This window comes from Nycticebus coucang, chromosome 10 (genome assembly GCF_027406575.1).
Source record: "Nycticebus coucang isolate mNycCou1 chromosome 10, mNycCou1.pri, whole genome shotgun sequence".
Taxonomy (NCBI): Eukaryota; Metazoa; Chordata; class Mammalia; order Primates; family Lorisidae; genus Nycticebus; species Nycticebus coucang.
In genome coordinates this window covers 100125743-100151024 of record NC_069789.1, presented here as the reverse complement: position 1 = coordinate 100151024, position 25282 = coordinate 100125743, and the positions used below count along the sequence as shown (strand labels likewise).

Below are 25282 nucleotides of genomic sequence, written 5' to 3'. Positions count from 1 at the left end.
AAAAATGTCCACTGGACCTTTGAAAAACTCGATACCCAAAATTCCACCAGACTTATCAATACTCTCCATCAATGTGAATGGCTTAAACTATCCTCTGAAGAGGCATAGGTTAGCTGACTGGATACAAAAACTCAAGCCAGATATTTGTTGCATACAAGAGTCACATCTCAACTTAAAAGACAAATACAGACTCAGGGTGAAAGGATGGTCATCCATATTTCAGGCAAATGGTAATCAGAAAAAAGCAGGTGTTGCAATTTTATTTGCAGATACAGTAGGCTTTAAACCATCAAAAGTAAGGAAGGACAAGAATGGTCACTTCATATTTGTTAAGGGTAATACTCAATATGATGAGATCTCAATTATTAATATCTATGCACCCAACCAGAATGCACCTCAATTTATAAGAGAAACTCTAACAGACAAGAGTAACTTGATTTCCTCCAGCTCCATAATCGTCGGAGATTTCAACACTCCTTTGGCAGTGTTGGATCGATCCTTCAGCAAGAAGCTCAGTAAAGAAACCTTAAATTTAAACCTAACCATCCAATATTTAGATTTAGCAGACATCTACAGAACATTTCATCCCAACAAAACTGAATACACATACTTCTCACCAGCCCATGGAACTTACTCCAAAATTGACCACATTTTAGGTCACAAGTCTAACCTCAGTAAATTTAAAGGAATAGAAATTATTCCATGCATCTTCTCGGACCATCATGGAATAAAACTTGAATTGAGTAACAACAGGAATCTGCATACTCATACAAAAGCATGGAAGTTAAATAACCTTATGCTGAATGATAGCTGGGTCAGAGGTGAGATTAAGAAAGAAATCGCCAATTTTTTGGAACAAAACGACTATGAAGACACAAACTATCAGAACCCCTGGGACACCGCAAAGGCAGTTCTAAGAGGGAAATTTATACCACTGCAAGCCTTCCTCAAGAGAACGGAAAGAGAGGAAATTAACAACTTAATGGGACATCTCAAGCAACTGAAAAAGGAAGAACATTCCAACCCCAAACCCAGTAGAAGAAAAGAAATAACCAAAATTAGAGCAGAATTAAATGAAATTTAAAACAAAAGAATAATACAGCAGATCAATAAATCAAAAAGTTGGTTTTTTGAAAAGGTCAATAAAATAGATAAACCTCTGGCCAACCTAATCAGGAAAAAAAGAGTAAAATCTCTAATATCATCAATCAGAAACAACAAAGACGAAATAACAACAGACTCATCAGAAATCCAAAAAATCCTTAATGAATATTACAAGAAACTTTATTCTCAGAAATCTGAAAATCTGAAGGAAATTGACCGATACTTGGAAGCACGCCACCTTCCAAGACTTAACCACAATCAAGTGGAAATGTTGAACAGACCCATATCAAGTTCAGAAATAGCATCAACTATACAAAACGTCCCTAAAAAGAAAAGCCTGGGACCAGATGGTTTCACGTCAGAATTCTACCAAACCTTTAAAGAGGAATTAGTACCTATATTACTCAACCTGTTCCAAAATGTAGAAAAACAAGGAAGACTACCCAACACGTTCTATGAAGCAAACATCACCCTGATCCCCAAACCAGGAAAAGACCCAACAAGAAAAGAAAATTATAGACCAATATCACTAATGAATATAGATGCAAAAATATTCAACAAGATCCTAACAAACAGAATCCAGCAACACATCAAACAAATTATACATCATGACCAAGTTGGTTTTATCCCAGGGTGTCAAGGCTGGTTCAATATACGTAAATCTATAAATGTAACTCAGCACATAAACAAATTAAAAAACAAAGACCATATGATTCTCTCAATTGATGCAGAAAAAGCTTTTGATAATATCCAGCATCCCTTCATGATCAGAACACTCAAGAAAATGGTCTAGAAGGGACTTTCCTTAAACTGATAGAGGCCATCTACAGCAAACCCACAGCCAATATCATATTGAATGGAGTTAAATTGGAATCATTTCCACTCAGATCAGGAACCAGACAAGGCTGCCCAGTGTCTCCATTGCTTTTCAACATTGTAATGGAAGTTTTAGCCACCGCAATTAGGGAAGAAAAGGCGATCAAGGGTATCCATATAGGGTCAGAAGAGATCAAACTTTCGCTCTTCGCAGATGATATGATTGTGTATCTGGAAAACACTAGGGACTCTACTACAAAACTGCTAGAAGTGATCAAGGAATACAGCAGCGTCTCAGGTTACAAAATCAACATCCATAAATCAGTAGCCTTTATATATACCAACAACAGTCAAGTTGAAAAAGCAGTTAAGGACTCTATCCCATTCACAGTAGTGCCAAAGAAGATGAAATATTTGGGAATTTACCTAACAAAAGACGTGAAAGATCTCTATAAAGAGAACTATGAAACGCTAAGAAAAGAAATAGCCGAAAATGTTAACAAATGGAAAAACATACTATGCTCATGGCTAGGAAGAATCAACATTATCAAAATGTCCATACTACCGAAAGCAATATATAATTTCAACGCACTCCCTATTAAAGCTCCACTGTCATATTTTAAAGATCTTGAAAAAACATTACTTCGTTTTATATGGAATCAGAAAAAAACCTCGAATAGCCAAGACATTACTCAGAAATAAAAACAAAACAGGAGGAATCACACTACCAGACCTCAGACTTTACTACAAATCGATAGTGATCAAAACAGCATGGTAGTGGCACAAAAACAGAGAAGTAGATATCTGAAACAGAATAGAGAACCAAGAGATGAATCCAGCTACTTACCACTATTTGATTTTTGACAAGCCAATTAAAAACATTCAGTGGGGAAAAGATTCCCTATTTAACAAATGGTGCTGGCTGAACTGGCTGGCAACCTGCAGAAGACTGAAATTGGACCCACACCTCTCACCATTAACTAAGATAGACTCTCATTGGATTAAAGATTTAAACTTAAAACATGAAACTATAAAAATACTAGAGGAGAATGCAGGGAAAACCCTTGAAGAAATTGGTCTGGGTGAGTATTTCATGAGGAGAACCCCCCGGGCAATTGAAGAACCCCCCGGGCAGCTTCAAAAATACACTACTGGGACTTGATCAAACTAAAAAGCTTCTGCACAGCTAAGAACACAGTAAGCAAAGCAAGCAGACAGCCCTCAGAATGGGAGAAGATATTTGCAGGGTATATCTCTGACAAAGGTTTAATAACCAGAATCCACAGAGAACTCAAACGCATCAGCAAGAAAAAAATAAGGGATCCCATCGCAGGCTGGGCAAGGGATTTGCAGAGAAACTTCTCTGAAGAAGACAGGCGCACAGCCTTCAGACATATGAAAAAATGCTCATCATCTTTAATCATCAGAGAAATGCAAATCAAAACTACTTTGAGATATCATCTAACTCCAATAAGACTAGCCTATATCACAAAATCTCAAGACCAGAGATGTTGGCGTGGACGTGGAGAAAAGGGAACACTTCTGCACTGCTGGTGGGAATGCAAATTAATACATTCCTTTTGGAAAGATATATGGAGAACACTCAGAGATCTAAAAATAGATCTGCCATTCAATCCTGTAATTCCTCTGCTGGGCATATACCCAGAAGACCAAAAATCACAACATAACAAAGATATTTGTACCAGAATGTTTATTGCAGCCCAATTCATAATAGCTAAGTCATGGAAAAAGCTCAAGTGCCCATCGATCCACGAATGGATTAATAAATTGTGGTATATGTATACCATGGAATACTATGCAGCCTTAAAGAAAGATGGAGACTTTACCTCTTTCATGTTTACATGGATGGAGCTGGAACATATTCTTCTTAGTAAAGTATCTCAAGAATGCAAGAAAAAGTACACAATGTACTCAGCCCTACTATGAAACTAATTTGGGGCTCTCACTTGAAAGCTATAACCCAGTTACAACTTAACAATAGGGGGAAGTGGGAAAGGGGGGGGTGGGTAGAGGGAGGGGGATCAGTGGGATCACACCTGTGGTGCATCTTACAGGAGTATTTGCGAAACTTGGTAAATGTAGAATGTAAAGGTTTTGGCACAGTAACTGAGATAACGCCGGAAAGGCTATGTTAACCACTGTGATAAAAATGTGTCAAATGGTCTATGAAGCGAGTGTATGGTGCCCCATGATCATATCAATGTATACAGTTATGATTTAATAAAAAAATAAAATAAAATAAAAAATAAAAAAAAGAATTTAATTCATACTTTAAAATCTTTCTACAAAACCCCAGTCTTAGATAGCTTTACTAGTGATTTTTTCCAAACATTTACAAATTAGTACCATCTCCTCCACAGAAGAGAAGCTCGTTTTGGAGGGACAAAAACTTGATAGCAAAACTGGACAAAAACATAATAAGAAAGAAAAATCACAGGCTAACATCTCTCATGAACATAAATGGAAACTGAACATTAGCAAAGTGAATGCAGCGATATTTAAAAACAAATATACATCCTGACCAAGTGAGATCCCTCAAGGTTTATTAGCATTTTTATTGTTATTGTCTGAGACAGGGTCTCACTCTGTTGCCCAGGTTACAGTTCAGTGGTGTCATCACAGCTCATGCAACCTCAAATTCCTGGGCTCAAGCAATCCTCCTCCCTCAGCCTATCATGTAGCTGGGACTATTTTTTATAGAGATGAGGTTGTCTCTTTTGCTCACACTGGTCTCAGACTTCCAGCCTCAAGTTAGCCTCCCAACCTGGCCTCCCAAAGTGCTAGGATTACAGGTGTGAGCCACTATACCTGGCCAAGATTTTTTAGCATTTTAAAACTCTGTGAATGCAATTCATTTTAACAGAATAAAAACTTTGAGCCAACCAGGAATAGAAGAAACTGTCTTTTTTATTTTATTTTATTATTTTTGTAGAGACAGAGTCTCACTGTACCACCCCCGGGTAGAGTGCCATGACATCACATGGCTCACAGCAACCTCTAACTCTTGGGCTTACGCAATTCTCCTGCCTCAGCCTCCCGAGCAGCTGGGACTACAGGCACCCGCCACAACGCCTGGCTATTTTTTTGTTGCAGTTTGGTAGGGGCTGGGTTTGAACCCGCCACCCTCAGCATATGGGGCCGGCACCCTACTCACTGAGCCACTTAATCTGATAAATATTATCTACAAACAACCTACAGCTAACATCATGTTTAGTAATAAAATATAAAGTGCTTTCCTCCTGAGTTCAGCAACAAGACAAAGATTCTATAATAACCTCTTATAATCAACATTATACTAGAATTCACAGCTAGTTCAAGAAAAAAAAAAGAAGGGAAAGTAAGTAAAACAAAAATAAAAATAGGGAATTAATATGTAAACTGCTGTTTTTTACAAATGATATAATTCTAAGAAACTATTCAGATGTATATGTCAGTTTGGCAATCAAGCAAGCAAGCAAGCAATCACTTTGGCAGTGGGCACCAAATGTGTGTCCTCTAATTCAGGTGCCTGGAAACAGTGTCAGTGCCCACAGGTGGAGGGCTCAGTCCGCAAGACTCCCCCCACTTAAGATGCCAATTGCAAGGTCCAGGTGGTTTTACCTGTGCTTCTGACCAACTACCTATAAAGTGGGTTCCCCTGACCTCTTTGGGTTTGATTTATTTGCTAGAGCAGTTTACAGAACTCAGGGGAACACTTCTTATGCTTGCTTGTTTATTACAAAGGATATCACAAAAGATACAGATGAAGAAATGAGCAGAGAGAGAGAGTTGGGGGAAAGAGCATAGAAATCTCCAAAACTCCATGTGCTCAGCTCTCCAAACCTTTTGTGTCTTTATGGAAGCTTTGTTACATAGGCATCGATGATGGGACCATTGGCCATTGGGAACCAATCAGCTCTTCTCTTTTCCTAGGAGGTTGGGGTTGGGCTAAAAGTTCCAACCCTCTAATCTTGCCTTGGTCCTTCCAGTTATCACCCCTCATCTTGAAGCTACCTAGCAGCTGTGAGCCATCAGTCAACTCACAAGCATACAAAAAGATATCATTATGGAATTTGTAAGGATTTTAGGAGCTGTACGCCAGGAAACAAGGTTGAAGACCAAATACATATCTCACAATATCACAGATGCACATGTACTTGATCTTTTCAATAAATGGTGTAGGGTCAGTTGGATATCCATAAGAAAAAAGAAAGCCTTGATATCTTCCTCGCATCACATGTAAAAATTAATTCTAAACAGATCACAAACTTAAATATGAAAGCTAAACCTATCAAGCTTCTAGAAAAAAGCAAGAATATCTTCTATGTCTTTAGGTAGACAACACATCTTTAACAGGACAGAAAAACATTACTAACCATTAGCCATGATACAGATGGATAAGTTGGGCTTTATTAAAATTCAGACCTTCTGTTTGGTGGAAGATAACATTTGGAGAGTATAAAGACGAGCCACAGACTGGGAGAAAATGTTTGCAATATATGCATATATTTGATAAAGGGCTGATACCCAGAATATATGAAGAACTCCTATAAATCAATAAGCAATAGACTGACAGACAATTTAAGTAGAAAGAAAAGGCAAAAGATGTAAGCAGGCAATCAAAGAGATTATCTAAATATCCACAAGAATGCAAACATCATGAGTTATCAGAGAACAATTAGATTCCACATTCCCACCAAAAGAGAGTATCTAAATATCCACAAGAATGCAAACATCATGAGTTATCAGAGAACAATTAGATTCCACATTCCCACCAAAAGAGAGTATCTAAATATCCACAAGAATGCAAACATCATGAGTTATCAGAGAACAATTAGATTCCATATTCCCACCAAAATGGCGAACAGTTAAATGCTTAAAAGTTTCAAGTGTTTGGTGTGTGTCACACTTTATGGGGGCAAGACATGATTGCAAGAGGGACTTTACCTAACAATTGCAATCAGTGTAACCTGGCTTATTGTATCCTCAATGAATCCCCAACAATAAAAAAATAAAATAATAAATAAATAAATAAATAAAAAGTTTCAAGTGTTGGCAGAGATGGGGAGCAACTGAGACTCCCATTTCTTGCCAGTGGAAGTGTAAATTGCGACAAGCACTTTAGAAAACTGTTTTACAATAATTCCTAAAACTTAAATGGTAAACTTACATATACCCTCTGATACAGGAGAATTGGTACATACTCAAGAAAAGCTAGTGTTTACGTCCACTAAATCCAGTGTTATGTCCATTAACACAAGAGTGTTAATAGTGGCTTTCATTGCAGTACTTCAAAATGAGAAATAACTCAAGTATCTATTATCATGAGATGGGTAAATTAATTGTGTTATATTCTTGCAAAGCAATGAAAAAGAATGAACTACACTGTGGCAACCACATGGGTGGATCCCGCCAGCATGATGATAGGTAAAGAAGCCAGACACAAATCAGTATACTGTGAATTATTCCATTTATACAAACTTCTTATAAGCAGAATATAAAATCAGGAAAAACTAATCTACTGGGAGAGAGGTTAGAAGGTTGGTTGCCTTTGGGGGAGTTATTAACTTGGAGATGGTGCAAAAGACCTGCTGGGGTGCTAGGAATGCTTCACATCTTGATGTGGACAGTGCTCACATGTACCAACATATATAAAAAGCCATCAAGCTGTTCACTTTGTGCACATTCTTGTAAATTATATCTTGATAGAAAGTATAAAAAGTAAAAGGAGTAATAGGGACCTCTCATACAATTAAATGAAGAAACATGTACTTTGATAAGAGCAAAGTATGATCTTACCACTGCGGAAACATTACCACAGCAACAGTAAATTCATAGATTTCTTCACTCATCACATAGCTAAACCAACTGTTAGCTAAATATCAGAAAAGCTTCCTGATTCTAAGTTACTCAAATGACAAGCCAGAAATCAGTGGCACATAAACATACACAAGAGAAACAGAGAAAGCAGTGGATGAGACAAATGTACAGATTGCAAAGACAAGGCCCTAAACCCAGGCTACAGGTGCATCTGTAGGAGTAACTGAGACCCTCTGAATTAGTGAGAAGATTACCCACTCCTGTAATCAGCAAGTGTGTATTGGACTTTCCGAGTGCCAGGGTTACTGTAGAGCAGGATTTCTTAACCTCGGTCCTTGACATGTGGTGGAGCCTGATACTTCCTTGTGTGTGTGCTGGGTGCCCAGCAGCACCCTGCCTCTGCCCACCAGGCGCCAGTAACACCCCTGTCCCCAGCTATGACAAAAATGTCTTCAGACATTGTCAAATGGCCCCTGGGGGGCAAAATTGTCCCCATTTGAGAACCACTGCTCTAAGCATTGGCGTTAGCATCTAGAAATGAGTGGCAGAAATAAATGGGTGTCAATATGCAAAAAATTAAACTTAAGTTTCTTTCAGAGAGGCATGCGTGCTAGGAACTAAGTTTTTCAAGGTGATATGACAGCGTGTCTGGTGCAGCAGGGGGATTTCTTTAGATTTACAGCCAGGGACGAACTCCCTGAGGAGTCAACGTCTGAGCTGAGAAATGAAATATATGAAGGATCCAGCCAGGGAAAGAGCTAGAGGAAAACATTCCAGGTAGGTGGAACACCAAGTTCTAGGGACAAGGAACTAAGAAAGTACAAACCTTACACAGATATTTGGGATAGAAGAACTCAGAGAGGTGGACTTAGTGACTGGCAGCATCTCCTAGAAATATGACATGACCGTCATAGGCTATGGAAAAGGAAGACAATAAGAGAACCCAATTAACTTTCAAGAAACTAGCCCAGACAAGAGTGGTGGAGGTCACGGAAAGATAGGCATGTCCTTCACATATAACAAGCAAGTGCTAAAGTGCTAAAGAGTGAAACACCAGGATGGTTAATAGGCAACAGCAGTGTCAGTCCTGTGAGGGGTCAAGGGTAAGGTCCTGTAGAGAAGGAGCCACATCAGTGGGTGTGGAGCTCATTAGCCAGGCTCTGGGCTAGTGACAGGTATCCAGAGCTCCACCCCACCTAAGGCATTCATGGGCTGAGACCACAGAAGCATCCTGAGTAGTCCACAGGAGGACATGCCGAGTGCCACAAGACAAGCCATGTCTAAGGGTTCCAGCATGGGAGCCTGAAAACCCAAGTCCATAGGAAGAGCAGGATGTTAGATAAAAAAATGGAAGCTGAACCATAATAAGTTATAACAAGAGAAGACAGAACCAAATCAGAAACATGTAAGGAAAACAGCTGAAATCTGTGAACAGCCACCACTGTAGGTGCCTCAGACAGACACATCAACAAGGTGGTCAGGCTGCTCGGAGGTGGCATCTGCTGCAATTGCTCATTGTACGTACCATTCCTGTTATTTGGAAGAATGGGGTTAGTAATGGCACTGGCTCATGATATAAAAGAAAAGTGACGTACTTATAGTCTAGAGGAGGACAGATCTAACACAGCGGACCCTACACCGTGCCATGGAGGCCACTGGCAGTGATGCAGGCATCAGGAAAGCACGGCTTCCTTTGCCCTGGGTGTTAGTGGTTGCCTAGAGGATGTGGCTAGAAATGCCATTGAGGAAAGAGCCAGGCCCTGCCTGGTGGATGGAAAAAGGAGTAGGGAGTGTTGCAGGCAGAGCAGTATCAGGGTCTGGGCAGCCATGCTCTGGCTTGTGGGTCAGGTAAGGGAGAAACAACCCACTATCTCCAGCAGGTTTTGAGAGTTGGGTGACAGAACATCAGTTTAATTTTTAGGGGTTTGGTGGTGGTTTTACTTTACTTTCACCTTTTATAAAATTGTGAGAGGTAGCATAAATATTAAAAGGTACCAAACATATGATATAATGAATAGTTATAAGTAAACTCCTATGTAAACACTAGTAAATCAGAACGCAGAGCCCTACAGAGAAGAATGTAGTTCTCTGCTATCACAGAATTGAGTGGGGATTATACAGGAAAATGGTTATGTTATCCATTAGGCTGTGAAATGGGTAAAGAATCAACTGTGGCTCATGCCTGTAATTATAATCACTCAAGAGACTGAGGCAGGAAGATCACTTGGGACCAGGAGTTTGAGACTAGCCTAGGCAACATAGAAAGACCCTGTCCCTAAAAAAATGAAAATAATTCTCCAGGTGCAGTGGCATATGCCTATTGTCCTGACAGGACAGGTGGGAGGGAGAGGTGAGAGGATTGCCAAACCCAGGAGTTAGAGGCTGTAGTGACTATGATTGCTCCACTGAATGTCAGCCTTGGTGACAGAAGGAGACTCTGTTCCATGGGGAAAAAAAAAGAGAGAGAGAAAGAAAGAATGAATGAAGTTTGATGCTATACTGCCTAAGGGATCACTTTTTGAACTACACTATTATATTTTTATGTTTTATTTTATTTTAATAGTTTACTAGTTTGTACCATGAAGATGGGTCTGTCTGCAAATCAAGAAGAGCTGAAACAACCACATGTAGTTTTGGTTTATTGGTTTTTCCATTTAATGCAGTAATTTTTAACTTTTTTTGTGTAGATACAGAGTCTCACCCTCGGTACAGTGCCGTGGTGTCACACAGCTCACAGCAACCTCTAACTCCTGGGCTTAGGTGATTCTCTCGCTTCAGCCTCCAGAGTAGCTGGGACTATAGGCGTCCACCACAATGCCGGGCTATTTTTTTGTTGCAGTTTGGCCGGGGCTGGGTTTGAACCCACCACCCTTGGTATATGGGGCCAGTGCCCTACCCAGGTTTATTGGTTTTTCCAATGGGAGGAAAATGAACCAAGGGTGGAAAGGCAGCTGAAAAGGAGCTGCTGAAGAAAGACCACACATGTCCTGGACGGCCTCCTGGCGGGAGCAGTGGTGCCCAGAGACACAGGGAAGGTCACGTTGGTCAAGTGCATAAGAACACCCTTGCTCTGAGCAGAGGCAACGTGGTCATTTAAAGGAGTATATTAGGTCTACATTGGGGAGTTATTAGTGATGTTGGTGGACTCCCTACCATGTGCCTCTGTTTTCTCAGAGGAGGAGGTTGTTGGCTTATAGAGGCTGTAAGAGTGGACAGGCCCATGAGGGGACAGCAAAGGTGTAGCATCACTTTGGGGGGAATAGAAGAAACGGTGGAGCAGAAGCAAAGATTCCCAGGACATAGGGGGGCCCAGCTATGAATCTAGAGCTGTTCTTTGTAGTTGAATTTTCTCCTGCAGCCCTCAATGGTCAGCTGTAGGAAGGAGGAAGATGGTTGGAGGGAGTGTTGGTGGAAGCGATGGGGCCAGGAGCAGGATTATGGGACTGATAGGGTGACAAGGCAAGTGGGCAAGGGACTGTGCACTGGGCATTGTGACGGATACAAAAAGACCTCAGTCCCTGTCCCGGGGGAGTAAACACAACAAATGGGAGAGAAGAAGGCCAGTATGAAAAGATAACTAGTTCTCACATGCTTAATAAGGGATAGAAGGGAGCTCGACAACTTGTGCCCATGTTCAGAGTAAAGAAGCCACAGCAGACTCCAGTAGTCAGACCCCAGGCCTGCTGCCACCACTGCAGCTATTGCTGCAGTTTCGGGGGACCTTTTCCGGTGGTTCAGAATGGATGAGTTGAAACAGCAGCTCTGCTGCAGCCTCAGGGGGAAGTGGATAGCAAGTACAAAGGGCAGCCCAGAGACAGCCAGACCCAGCAGTGAGTCCGGCTCAGCACTGAGCCTGCCTGCACAAGCTGCAGGCTCCGATGTTCTGCAGAGCCCAGAGTTGCTCAGCTTCCTCCAACCTGGGCCTGCTGGTCAGAGGAAGATGTGAATGAAGCCTGACAGCCCAGGGCAGTGGGCAAGGGAGGGGCTCAGAGCAAGCAGAACTTTCACCAGCCAACAATAGGATATCAAGGTTTCTCAGTGGGGGTGTGCTACCAGGTGTGAGGAAGAGGCAGCAACTGGGGCCTCTGCTGGGGACTGAGTAGAGTCCAGTGAAAGTCAGAAAGTGCTGGGGCAGGGCCAGTCCCAGTCAAGGCAAAATCAGAGAATAGGTGAAGTATCCCACAGGGCCCATGGCCAATGTCTCCTCATCTCCTCTCAGTTTCATACTGGTCATGTTAACTCCCCTCCTCAGGCAAACCAGCCTCCTCACCTCTAGCAAAATTTGCCCAGCTCACATCCCACTCACATCCCACATCCCAGGTGATCAGTTAACTGAATCACCTCATTATACGCTCTTTCCAGTATAACCAGTGCACCTGCTTTCATGCTTCCATTCAAACCCCATGTCTTCCCTCCCTGCTTTTCTGGGCTCTTTTCCATGCTCATATTGTCCTTATACTTTATCTTTTCCTCCTAAAGTTCTAGTTATTATTCCCGGCCAGTTCTCCCATTTCCCTGCCTGGCAGGAATCTCCATTTTCTAAGCTCCCTTTGCATTCTTGCCTGTTACCTTGTGTATCTTGCCTGTTAAGGACACTTAGCATTTTCTGTCTTCACTTATAGTGTTATTGTACCTAACTACATTCCTCTATCTGAAAGATTCTTTAGGATAGAATCAACATCTGCTTCATCTTTGTTTCCCCCACAACAACTTTTATATTTCTTAGAATATAGTAAGGGCTGGGAAAAGATTTTCTGAGTACGACCTCAAAAGCACAGGCAACAAAAGCAAAAATAAACAAATGAGATTATGTCAAACTAAACATTTTGTGCACCACAGGGAGAACAATGAATAGAGTGAAAAGAACACCTTCAGAAAATACTTGTGGACTGTTCACCTGACAGGGAACTAATATGGAGAGATACACTCAACAGACGTGCAATACAAAGGCTCACAGCAGCATCATGATCATAGCAAATAACGCTGGAAACAACCCAAAGGCTCCTCAATAATAGAATGAGTGAGCTACAGTACTATACAGCCACAAAAAGGATCAGCTACAAGTAGTAACAGATAAATCTCATTAGATGTTGAGCAAAAGAAGCCGGACCCAGGAGTAGAAACCCTAGGATTCCATTTACATACAGGCAAACCTTATCTCTGACGTTAGAATTCAGAGCAGTGATTATTATTTGTGGTGGAGGGAGGAAGTAATGAATGGGGCAGAACAAGAGGTAGATACAAGAGTGTGTCCATTTAGCACGAACTCATTGACAGGTGTGTTTATAATTTTGTGCATTTTCCTGTACACATGTTGCACTTCAATCAGAAAGCTCCATTTCCAGAGACAATGCCTATCCCTAGACTGATTTTTTTAGAGAGCTAGATTCCCTGAGAACAGGGCTGCAGCCCAGACCTCTATGATTCCCAATCTCTCTCCCACACCCCTTCAATGTCACCTTCACCCTTAATTGGGGGGAAGTACAATGAGGAAGAGATGAGTACAAACAACTCCAGCCTTCCTAGATACTGCCTGGATCCTAGCCAAAGAAGTTGCAATTAGAGACCCCTCCCTGTGAAGTGAAAGTTTCGACACATCTTTGCAGCTCCGAACCCTCAGAGCTAATCTGGGAGGTGCCCCTGCCCTGGTTCTTGTCCAGTTTGTATCATCCTCCGCTCATAGACTTCAGCATGTCCTTTGGAACTTCTTCAGAATGGACACCCCAAACATGAATTTAGGGTACAAAATGAACTTGAGGGTCTGGGCCTATTCCTGTCATTGAGGTTTTTCTTTTTTTTGTTTGTTTTTTGAGGCAAACCCACCCAGGTTTGAGTGCAATGGCGCAATCAGCTCCCTGCAACCTTGAACTTCCGGGCTCAAGCAGTGCTCCCATCTCAGCCTCTCGAGTACCTGGGAGTATGGGCATGCACCACCACACCTGCCTAATTTTTAAAATTTTTTCATGAAGACACGGTCTCACTATTTTGCCCAGGTGATTTCAAACTCCAGGGCTCAAGTGTCCCTCTTGCCTTGGGACAGTGTCCCTTGTCCCTCCTCTCAAAGTGCTACAATGCCAGGTATGGGCTATCATGCCTGGCCTATGTGGTCGGTGATTTGAAGGTCCCTGCTCCTAACATATTTGGCCCCCAAATCATCACAGACTGCTAATAAGATGCCTGATTAAAATTCATTTATTCACTCAACAAACATGTTTGAACATTTATGAGTTAGTCCCTGTGTTGTGCACTAATCACAACTGTAATTACATCTTATTTCAGAAGATAAAGTGTAGGCTCAAGAAACAAAGAGGCCCTGGACTTATTCACCCCTGAATCCTTACTTGGCCAAGGGCCTGGTACACTGGTGCTCAAAACATATCCAGGGAAGGAATGAGGATAGAGAGATGAACGTCATGAAAATGAATATTTGTTAAGGGTCTTCCCATGCCGGGTTCTGCTCTGGGCTCTGAGGCTGCAATGGTCAATAAAACAGACAGCCTCCTCTTGTAGGCTGAAGAGGAGACTGGGAGACAGAGAAAGGAAATAAGTAAACAGGATAGAACATAAAATGGAGATGAGTCCTGTAGAGAAAAATGAAGTGGAGAGAGAGAGAGATATAAGGGGTTGCAGGATGGCAGGACAACATTTTTTATGGGGAAGCCATCACTCAGGGGCAGTCTTTGATCAGAAGCCTGAGAGTGAGAGCAAGCCCCATGGCCAGTGAGGGAGCAGCATTCCAAGTAGAGAAAACAGGGGATGCAAAGCCCTAACAGGGAACATGCTCGAGGACCAGCACAAGTGTGGCTGAAATGCTGTGAGCAAGAGGTGAAATGAAGGGGGATGTGGTTCTGGAGGCCAGGTCATGTAGGCCAGCATGAAAATGTGTGGCTTTTACTTTGCCTGAATTTGGAAGATTTTTTTTTGCAGTGTTTGGCCAGGACCAGGTTTGAACCTGCCACCTCCAGTACATGGGGCCGGTGCCCTACTCCTTGAGCCACAGGTGCCACCCAATTTGGAAGATTTTTGCAAAACTCAAGAGTGATATCAAATCTCCCATAAATAGCATGTGCTGCTGGGCACAGTGGCTCATGCCTGTAATCGCAGCATTTTGGGAGGTTGAGGCAGGACGATAACTTGAGGCCTGGAATTCAAGACCAGCCTGGGCAACATAGCAAGACCCCATCTCCACAACAAATTTAAAAATGAGATGGACATGGCAGTGCAAAGCTGAGGTAGGAGGGTTGTTTGGACCTGGCAGTTCAAGGTTTCAGTGAGCTGTGATCACACCATTGCATTCCAGACTGGATGACAGAGCAAGACTCTGTCTCAAAAAAAAAAAAAAAAAAAAGAAAGAAAGAAAGAAAAATAGTATGCAAATTAAATTTTCCAGTAAACAACATTTAAAAACATTCCCTATCATCATCTGTCTCCTGATGAGATGCACTAAGAATAGCATTGCATCACTTTGTGGTATTCCTGCCCAAAATGCATATCACACACACACCCAAGGAAACAATAGGCAAGCCCAAATTAAGGAACTCACCACCAAACAAAACTACCTTACACTCTTCAAAAGTGCACTGTTACGACAGATGGAGAAAAGTTAAAGTGTGGTTGCAGATTAGAGAGGATTGCAGAAACATAGCAACTGAATGTCACACACTAGCCTGATTGGATCCTGAGTCAAGAAAGAAAAAATGCCCTAAAGCACATTATTGGGACAGTTGGTAATATTTGAATATGTACTGCATTTGAATATGTTAGTGTTAAGTTTACTAAATTTGATGATGATTGTGCTGTAATAATATAAGAATGTTCTTGGTTGTAGGAGATAACAAGATAATATTCAGGAACAAAAGGGCATGATGTTTGCAATGTATTCATAAATGGTTCAGCAAAAATAATTATTATGCATTCATATACATATATATATGTGGAAAGAAAAAAATAAAGCCAATGAGATAAAATGTTAAGTGGTAAATCTAGGTGAAGGAAATACAAGAATTCTTTGTGCTCTTCTTGCAACTTCTCTAACTTCCGTCAGCTTAGCCCAGACCAGCCCCACATAGCGAGAGGAGGGAGATGCTCACCAGCTCCCACCGCAGTGGGCCTGCTTCACCAGCCCAGAGGATGCACTGAAGCCCTCGGTGTGGTGATAGGAGTGGTGTCCTCTGTCACGCAAGCTCACACCCTGTCACTCTCATTCCCAAAGCCAGACACCAAATCCCACCACTCCTGCTTCAGCTTTCTGAGCCACTTTTCAGGCTAATCAGACCAGGTTCCACTCCAGCACTCCACCCTAGAATCCTGGATTCCTAGGTCCCACCAGGCCGCCCACATGAGCCCCAAGCTCCGGCTGCCTTCACTGCTCCTTTCTCATCACCCTTGCCCGACATGGCGGCCTCCTTTACAGAGGCTGAGCTGAGCCCTGACTGGGTGAGGACACACGCATGTTTGAACTGATTCTGGGCCTGTGACTTTATTCTATACCGGGGTTCTGCTCAGCCTGGCACTAACAGGACCCTTGTCTCAGTTTCCTCCCTTGGTGCCCAGAAAGTGCCCCCCTCTCACTCCACCCCCTCCCACAAAGCCCCTCACAGAGTTGCTGATCTGAAACACCAGGTCCAAGTCTCTAAGCATCCTAGACTCCAGGCTTGGAAAGGAGGGTAACAGCCTTTGGTGGGGTCTCCACCAGTGAGCCTTAAGTGGCTCGATGTCCAGATGACAGACATAGGCTTGCTGTGGCACCTCCTCTTACTGTCTTCTTCTCCCACCCCAAGCCAACATTTCCCTGATAATTTCCAGGTTCCTGTGGCCTCCACTTGCTGGAGGAGCTGAGGAGGTGAAGGACCAGGCTCTGTCCTAGCTGTTGGCCTCAGCCTCCTCAGCTCAGCTTTCCTTCCCCAGAAATCCATCTGCTGTCTCTGAGCTCCAGAATCAACCAGATTCCTCGGAGCTGCTTCTCCTCTGTCACCCACAATTATACATCAGGTTTCCTTTGTCCTTAAAGGCAACTGGGAGGAGGTTTTTCTCCCCACTATGCAGAAAGATACATCGAAGCCAGTGGGAAAGGGTCCTGTTGCTCAAGCCTTCCTGGATTGCTGATGGCAGGGCCAGGTGCTCCTCTCCAGGAGCTCCAGAGCCCCTGGCAGCCTGCTATGTCTCACTTAAACTGTGAGAGCTCTCAGGAGCTGCTTGGAGTCACCGGCCCAAATGACCATGTAAGTGGCACAATCAGAGGTTCCGGGCTCTAATCTCCCTGAGGGACAGCCCCTAGTGCACATCAGCCCCGGACCCATGCAGGCTGGACCTCTTACCTTGGCCCTGGGGCATCTTAAGGAACAGCAGGATTATGAGGGTGACAGCTGGCCTCAACATCACCAGAGGACAGAGGAGGCAGGCCAGCCCCTCTGCCCCACCAGACGTTCCACAGTGCACAGGCTCAGCAGCCTCCAGGCAGCGGGAGGACGATGTGGGGCAGAGCAGCCTCGCCTCCTGTGTGGCCACAGTTTCCTCAGTTCAAGGCTGTTAACGTCTGCTGTGAGTTGACAAGGCCACTGAGAAAGCCCCAGAGTCTGGACCTGGTCTGACAGTTCCCACAAGCCAAACTCATGAGGTTTGCAAGTGGGCGGGTGCTCAGTGTTCTCAGGACTCACAAACCAGCTTCAAAATTGTATCCCTTTCTCTGCCCCAGCCTGGTTGCTTTGCTCTCAGGGCAGATACCTAAGAAATTTTCCAATTCTCTCCATTCTGCTGGCAAAACAGAGTGACCTATGTGGGGACCAAATAGCCGTTATCCCAGACCGTCCCATTCCAACAGACACTGTGGAAGGGGAGGAGGAGGGCTGAGAAGCAGAACCTGGATAAGAGGGTGATAATGTTGAAACCCAGGAGGAGTAGCTGGGGAGACATAGGAGAGACTAGGGTGGGGCATTAGGAAAATTTAATAGGCGGAGGATTCTATGCAAGTGGATGACAGAGTTTAAACACCAGCACATCAGTTTTTTGAAAAAAAGAATTTGGTTTTGTTCCAAGTTTCATATCTGGGCTTCTACATTCCCTTCCTTCCTCTTTTTCTACTTTGCCATTAGAATTCTCTCTGTGGTCTCTTGCTTTGTCCCAGAAAGGATCCATTTTTGCTGCCCTCTCCCACACTTGAAATTCACCCTCCAGAAAGGCCAGGCAGCTTTGGAGGGCCTTAGGCCCCCATGGAGGGCTAGGGGCAGCACATCCCCCTCCACGCCCCCAGAACACTGCTTCAGGGTTCACGCCCCTTTCTTCTGCTTTCGCCTTAGCAGAAAATACTTTTGCTTCCCTCCAGGCCCGTCTTTCTTCCCTTTCCCCATTCTTTGATCCATTTCTAGTCACAGAGTCTGAACTGGGGAAGCAGACTGAGAGTCTCAGCTGCAAGGGAGGCAGCGGTGGGGTTCTGGGCACAGCACTGGATTTGGAGACAAAGACTTGAACTTGAATCCCTGCTCAGCAACTTGTGATCTGTGTGATCCCAGCTGAGTTACACACTGAGCCTGCAGAGCCATGTGTGGGTATAACTTGTCCCCTTTCCTCACAAGGAAGTTTTCAAGATCAAATTAAACCCATACCTGAGAGCGTGCATGAAAAAAACACTGAGCATCAATGTGAAGCTTTTGTGTTTTTGGTTCTGTTTCTATAAGCCCTGCACAGCATTTTCAGATGCTCTCATGGTAGCATCTCTTCTCTCCTTTGTCTCCTCCCAAGGTGTAGCCCTCAACCCTGGGGAGAGTCCTTGGAGTAGATCTGGCCATACCCTTGACCTTGGGAAGTGATATTCAAGACGTGATAAAGCAGGAAGGGTAAACATCCTCACACAATGGATGTGGGACAAGATCCCACTGTTGAAAGCAACCAATGAACCACAAGAATCAGCTTCAGCAATCCTGACCCCCAACACCAGCTCCATCCTCCCCCCCAGGCAGGTGAGTGACCCACTAGCCCCTGGAAGCTGAACTGAGAGTAGCCATACCACTTTGTACGTGTCTATGTGTGGTCCTTAACAAACACTACCACATAATGTCTGCTGTTTGCTCTATACACTGCCCTTCCTGACCCTGAGCTCTTCAATATGAAGTCCGTATTCTCCTTAGCTTAGTGTTTCCAGAGCCTGGCCCACTGCCTGGTCCTTCACAGTGGATAAATAGGTTGGCGAGCGCTGAAGGAATGAATGAAACCCCAGAAAAGACACTTCTGTTCCCCTGGAGATGCAGTAGTAAGCTAAGCCACCGTGGTCCCTACCCTCAAGGAGTTGATATCTTGCCTTGCCATGTCTTTGTGCAGAAAGCCCTGCTGTGCACTTATGCTACTTTAATGTGAAGACCTAAGACCCCGCAAAGTCCACACAAATTCAGAGATGCCTGTAGCTTCATTTCCCATACATACTCCCCAGGTCTCTAAAAGTCTGGGACAGGAGACTCAGAGGGGCGCATTTAATGGTCAGCAGATATCTTGGAATCTCAAACCAGGATTTCACCATGTTTCAGGGAGTCAAATTCTTTCTAATAGATCCCACTTCTGATGCCAACTGCAATGTTCATTAAGTCCCCAAAACCAACTACTTCTGAGACAAATTACAAGTCTGGAGTCCTTAGACCACCCAACACATTTGATGATTCACTAGAGAGACTCACAGAACTCATGAGACACTCAGGAAACCCGTGTTACACGGGTTTCAATGGCTACAGTTTGTTACAGCAGAAAACACAGATGAACATGAACTGAGGGCAGAGGTGTCTGAGTCAGGGTGCAGGAGCATCTCAAACACAGCCAGGCACAGAGATTCCAATTCTCCTCTCCCAGTGGGGTTGTGCACACAGTGCTTGTTTCTCCCAGAAACTGCATGTGATACTACAGAATACTACCAACCACGGAAGCTCTTTCACATCTTGGAATGCAGAGTTTTTCCTGGGGCTCAGTCCCATAGGCATGGCTGACCACCTGCATGGCTGACCTCAGTCTCTGGTCCTTATAGGGGTTAAGCTGGTCCTATGTGGCCCCAAATCCTTCCATATATGACATTATTGGCACAGACTATCTAGCATGGTCCAAGGTCCCCAGTAAATGAAGATACTGGGGATACCCCAAGCAGAACATTCCAAGGATTACTTAAGATTACCCAAAGCAAGATTACTTAAGATTAACCAAAGGCAAAGGCCAGGCTTCTCTTTGGGTAAGGTTCATCCATTATTGCATGCCTGGAAAAAAAAGTAAAAGTAGCCAAAGATTAACCCTCCCCAAAGGGCCCAATTGGTTTTACAGGTTATGATCAACCTGTCTTTCAAGAAGTCAACAAATAATTTCTGTGACACTAGACACTAGATGAGAATTCATTGCCTTTATTTCTAACCCTCTGAATATTGTCTGTGCTCCTGTTTAAATGAAACTATGACTAAACTTTGAACAAGCACAACCACTTTTTTACTGTTTCTGTTGCTCAGAGGAACTGGAAATTTTCTTCCTCTTCTATATATATTTGTCTCCTTCAGGCTCCGACTTGCTGGAGGAGAATTAGCCAGCTATTGTTTATTTATTGACTGTGGTGACTTATAGATTCAAGTTAAAGGTGAGGGATACAATATTTCCATAAAGAAGATGGAAGGTGGAGGCTTTTAAACAGTCCATGGGACATCAAATAACCTGTGGTAGACCTGCATCAAAGTCAAGGACCCAGGAACTAGGGCCAAAAAGTGTAACCACATTATAGCTCAACTTAGAATACAGTATAACAGAAACGTGTCTATCCCAGCTTCAAGGTGGAGAAATAGGTCTGACTATGCAGAGAATTAGAGGGTATGTCCCTGTCACTGGCAATATGATGCAGGAAATGGGCCCAATCTCTGCTTTTTTATGTTGTAACAAGGTGTTTCTACATGGGATGTGCAAAAACCTACCTAATAAGTATAATGAACATTATCTGGGTGATTGACACACTTATAACACGGACTCAAGCATAACAAAAATTGATAGATTCAACCAAAAACTTCTGTTTCCCTGTAATATTTTGAAATTGAAAATAATGGGGAAAAAAAGAATTCTGGAAACTAGAAAAAAAAGTTACTTCTACACAAAAAAATGAATGAAACTGTTTTCCTAAACTGCAAGGAAAATGCACCAATAAATTGTCTTTTGCAATTTAAAAAGAATTAAATATAAATTTGTCTCATACATGTGTATCATGTATTATATTTTATATATCAGAATCTGATTTAGTATCAAATTATATCCTGCAATTGTTATGTTTGACATGTTACTATATTAAAGTGTTTTGCAAAAATAAAAACAACAAAGAAAACATAATGAATTCTAATTCCCTGCTACCTAGTTTGTGAATTTTATCTAGTTTGTGAATTTTAAATATAAAAGATCAAAATTGAGGCCATAAAGATACAGTAATTTGTGTAAGCCAAATTAATTTTTTTCAGTTGTGCTACATTGGGACCTCTAAAAACAAATCCATGTGATCAAAGTTTAGTAGTATAGTCAGATGAACTTGCATCCAAGTGAAGTTGTCATTTTAATGTACGAACATTAGCAATTTAGCATAAATGAAAACCTATTTCAGGTTGCTGTTTATCTGTCATGTAGTGTTTATTTTTATTTTTTTTTAATTTTCAATTAACATGAGGGTACATTATTTAGGCCACAGTGTTTGCATTTGTAAGGCAAAATCTAAGTTGTAGCTGTGTCCTTCACACAGGGTGTGTGCCACACACCAGCACCATGTGCCCACTGGGGAGGAACTCACAGACCCTCTGCACCTCCACCCTCCTTGGATTCAGCTGAGTTTTTCTCTCATGTGAGTAGGTTGTTGTTAATCTACTAGTTTCAAATTAGTACTGAGTACACGGGATGCCTGTCTTTCCATTCTTGTGATACTTTACTCAGGAGAGCATTTACCACATTCATCCAAGTTGTCACAAAGGATATAAAATCTCCATGTCATGCAGAATTCTTATCAGTGCTGACAGGTCCCTGGTTCTATGTGCCATTACATCTACCATGCAGATTGCATGTGCCCACACGCCCACACAAGAAACCACAAAGGATGATAAGCCTAGATCTGACTTCCTGTTCCTGTAGTGTTCCCCATCCCTGCCTGCCACCTCTCTGCAACGACTTCTACATGAAGTCTCTGAGTTTTCTGGCATACTCTCTCTGCCTTCTTGCCTCTGATGGTGTCCCTTAACATGTCTGTGTGCTTTCTTCTTGTGAGGATGTGGCTCTCAGAGACTACATGCTTTGACCTCCCCTTGCTCTCCTTTGTTCACTGATACTTTATTCCTGTCTTCCGTTCATTCTAGCCACAGCCACCCAGCACAGCTGCAGGCAGCGAGATACACTGTGACAGAGAGTTAGAGATATGAGGGGTGTCCAGAAAGTATCCATCCCCTAATCATTCTTATTGCCCTAACAATGGCTGGATACTTTCTGGAAAGCCCTCGTACTTTAGATAAAATGTCTAAAGGCATGTCTGCCTCATTCCAAGTGATGCTCTTAAAGCATCATTTCATATTTACAAATATTTAACAGTGACTTTTGTTGCCCTGTGTTTTAATTCTAGGATATCTTCCTAGCATACATGTATATCAGTAGGTCGATTTCTGGGTCTTGGGCACTAGAAATTTTACTCTCATTCACTCCCTCAAGTCTGCAAAATACTACCTCTTTCCTGTCTAGCCCTTCTTTCTGATCTAAATGAATCAGTTCCTGCCCTGCTCTCCTTTTTTCTCTTATCTTGTCAGATCTTTTAAAATCTGCTTTTTCGCCTGGCAATAGTCCACTTACCAACTCTGCATGCACATTATTTCTTTTAGCACAGTAGCACTTGTCTTATATATTGCATCTTGTGTGTGTGTGTATACAAATACAGTGATGCAACAAACATTTACTTTTCAAAAGCATCTTCATGAGCACTTCATGTTTTAGTTAAAACCTTCTGCCCTACTTGAGGGAAGAACAAACTGAGATTCCATCAGCCTGGATTTTTAGATATTGTCAATAAAATAGCATGATCAATATGTGGTGCTTAGTGAAAGACAATGGAATTTCCTGTTTTTCTATAATTTCAACTATAATGACTTCCGAGACTTAATCATATATTTGCCTCACCAAAAGTGAAAGCTGTAGAATTCCATCCAGAGGAAGTTGTGTGGAGAAACTGTGAAAAAGCATCATGGAAGCATGGTCTTGGTAGTTGAGTTATTTTAACATTCCTTACAGAATTTTCTGTAGGAGCCTATAGTTACTCACTTCCTTGAAATTTCTTTTTTTTTTTAATTTTAGAAAATTAATCATTTTAATTTACTTTTGAATAGATGACCTCATCTCATTTTAACAACTTCCTTGAAATTTTAACATAAACTGAGAAAAATATTATTCTTACACCCTCTCTTTCAACTTCCTTGCATTCCTAACAGGATTTTAAATAGTCTTTAAATGTATTTGGCATATCGATTACCAACAGTCTTACCTAACCTCATTTCCCTAGGTTGTCAAAATCCTGAGGAGTGTGGAGTGAATCTCTCTGACAACTAGAATTGTTTGCAGTAAAGCTCAGCTATTTCTAGCAAAAGGTCCTGAGTACAGAAAATAACCACAACTATACAGACCACAATACCTTTCTTATTTCTTAACCCTATGCAAATCAGACAAGGAAAGATTGCAAAATCTTTCACATTGGGAATGTCTGTTCCTCAAAAGATACCATCAAAAAGTAAAAAATAAAAGATACATGGTAAGAAGACATATTTGCAACATATACAACAAAGGGCTAATAGCAACTAATATATAAATAATTTCTATTAATTGATCATAAGACTATAAGAAAAAGGTAAATGAACAAACATAAATAATCTAATAAAAAATTATAAAGGAAGTGAACAAGTGCATATTTCAAACTGGGGCAGAGCAAGAACGTGGGCCAGAAAGATCATTTGGCCAAGTTCTCCTAGTACAACTGAGGAATGGGAGAAATCCAAGCTGTGCCTGGTGCAGAGATCTTGACTGGAGCTGTGGCTCAGGGTGCGCTGCAGCATGGAGTGGTGCTGGATACAGCGCAGGAACAGGAATGGCAGAGATCTGAAATTCTAGGCAAGTTTTTTGTGAGCCAGTGGGAGTGACAGGCTCTGCCCTGGAAGTCCTGTTGGGAAAAAGCCCTTTTACAGTTTTTGGTTCTTGTGGGAAGCTGTGTGATGAGTGGAAAGCCTGGAAGAGTGGGTGCACCCTAACAGTGATCAGCAGCCAGATTTGAGGGCTGGTTGGAGAAGATTTGAGGCCAGCCCAGTGGGGTGGAGAGGAAGAATCTGACTGCACTCAGGCTGGTAAGGAGTGCCTGATTTTGAGGAACCCACCCAGTCTACCCTCTCAAAATCCTTGTGTTAACAGGCATGGCCTTAGCACCATGCTGATCAATAACATTTCTTCCATTACTCTCATACTCTCTTCCTATCTCTTGTTCTTCAAGTTTTTTTTCTGTTATTCCCCCTTCCCCCCCCCTTTTTTCTCTTTCTTTTCCTTTTCTTTTACTCTTTTTTTTTTTATTAAATCATAACTGTATACATTGATATGATCATGGGGCATCATACACTCGCTTCGTAAACCATTTGACACATTTTTATCACAGTGGTTAACATAGCCTTTCCGGCGTTATCTCAGTTATTGTGCCAAAACATTTACATTCTACATTTACCAAGTTTTGCAAATACCCCTGTAAGATGCACCACAGGTGTGATCCCACCGATCCCCCTCCCTCTACCCACCCAACCCCTTTCCCACTTCCCCCTATTGTTAAGTTGTAGCTGGGTTATAGCTTTCATGTGAGAGTCCCAAATTAGTTTCATAGTAGGGCTGTGTACATTGGGTACTTTTTGTTTTGTTTTGTTTGTTTTTTTTTATTGTTGGGGATTCATTGAGGGTACAATAAGCCAGTTACACTGATTACAATTGTCAGGTAAAGTCCCTCTTGAAATCATGTCTTGCCCCTATAAAGTGTGACACACACTAAGGCCCCACCCCCCTCCCTCCATCCCTCTTTCTGCTTCCCCCTCCATAACCTTAATTGTCATTAATTGTCCTCATATCAAGATTGAGTACATAGGATTCATGCTTCTCCATTCTTGTGATGCTTTACTAAGAATAATGTCTTCCACTTCCATCCAGGTTAATACAAAGGATGTAAAGTCTCCATTTTTTTTAATGGCTGAATAGTATTCCATGGTATACATATACCACAGCTTGTTAATCCATTCCTGGGTTGCTGGGCATTTAGGCTGTTTCCACATTTTGGCGATTGTAAATTGAGCTGCAATAAACAGTCTAGTACAAGTGTCCTTATGATAAAAGGATTTCTTTCCTTCTGGGTAGATGCCCAGTAATGGGATTGCAGGATCAATTGGGAGGTCTAGCTTGAGTGCTTTGAGGTTTCTCCATACTTCCTTCCAGAAAGGTTGTACTAGTTTGCAGTCCCACCAGCAGTGTAAAAGTGTTCCCTTCTCTCCACATCCACGCCAGC

General features: G+C 42.4%; 1 protein-coding gene across 3 annotated transcripts in view; it reads right to left on the bottom strand.

Annotated features, from left to right (window-relative positions):
* Window positions 1-17392, bottom strand: part of CD244 (CD244 molecule) — a 37102-nt gene extending 19710 nt beyond the window's left edge. The window contains exon 1 of one of the 3 annotated variants that reach the window (XM_053607330.1): window positions 17058-17392. In XM_053607330.1, coding sequence (XP_053463305.1) covers window positions 17058-17118 — 61 coding nt within the window. In that variant the 5' untranslated portion in view covers window positions 17119-17392. The remainder of the gene's footprint in view (window positions 1-17057) is intronic. The other 2 variants (XM_053607331.1, XM_053607328.1) reach the window with 2 other exon arrangements.
* Window positions 17393-25282: the final 7890 nt, after the last annotated feature.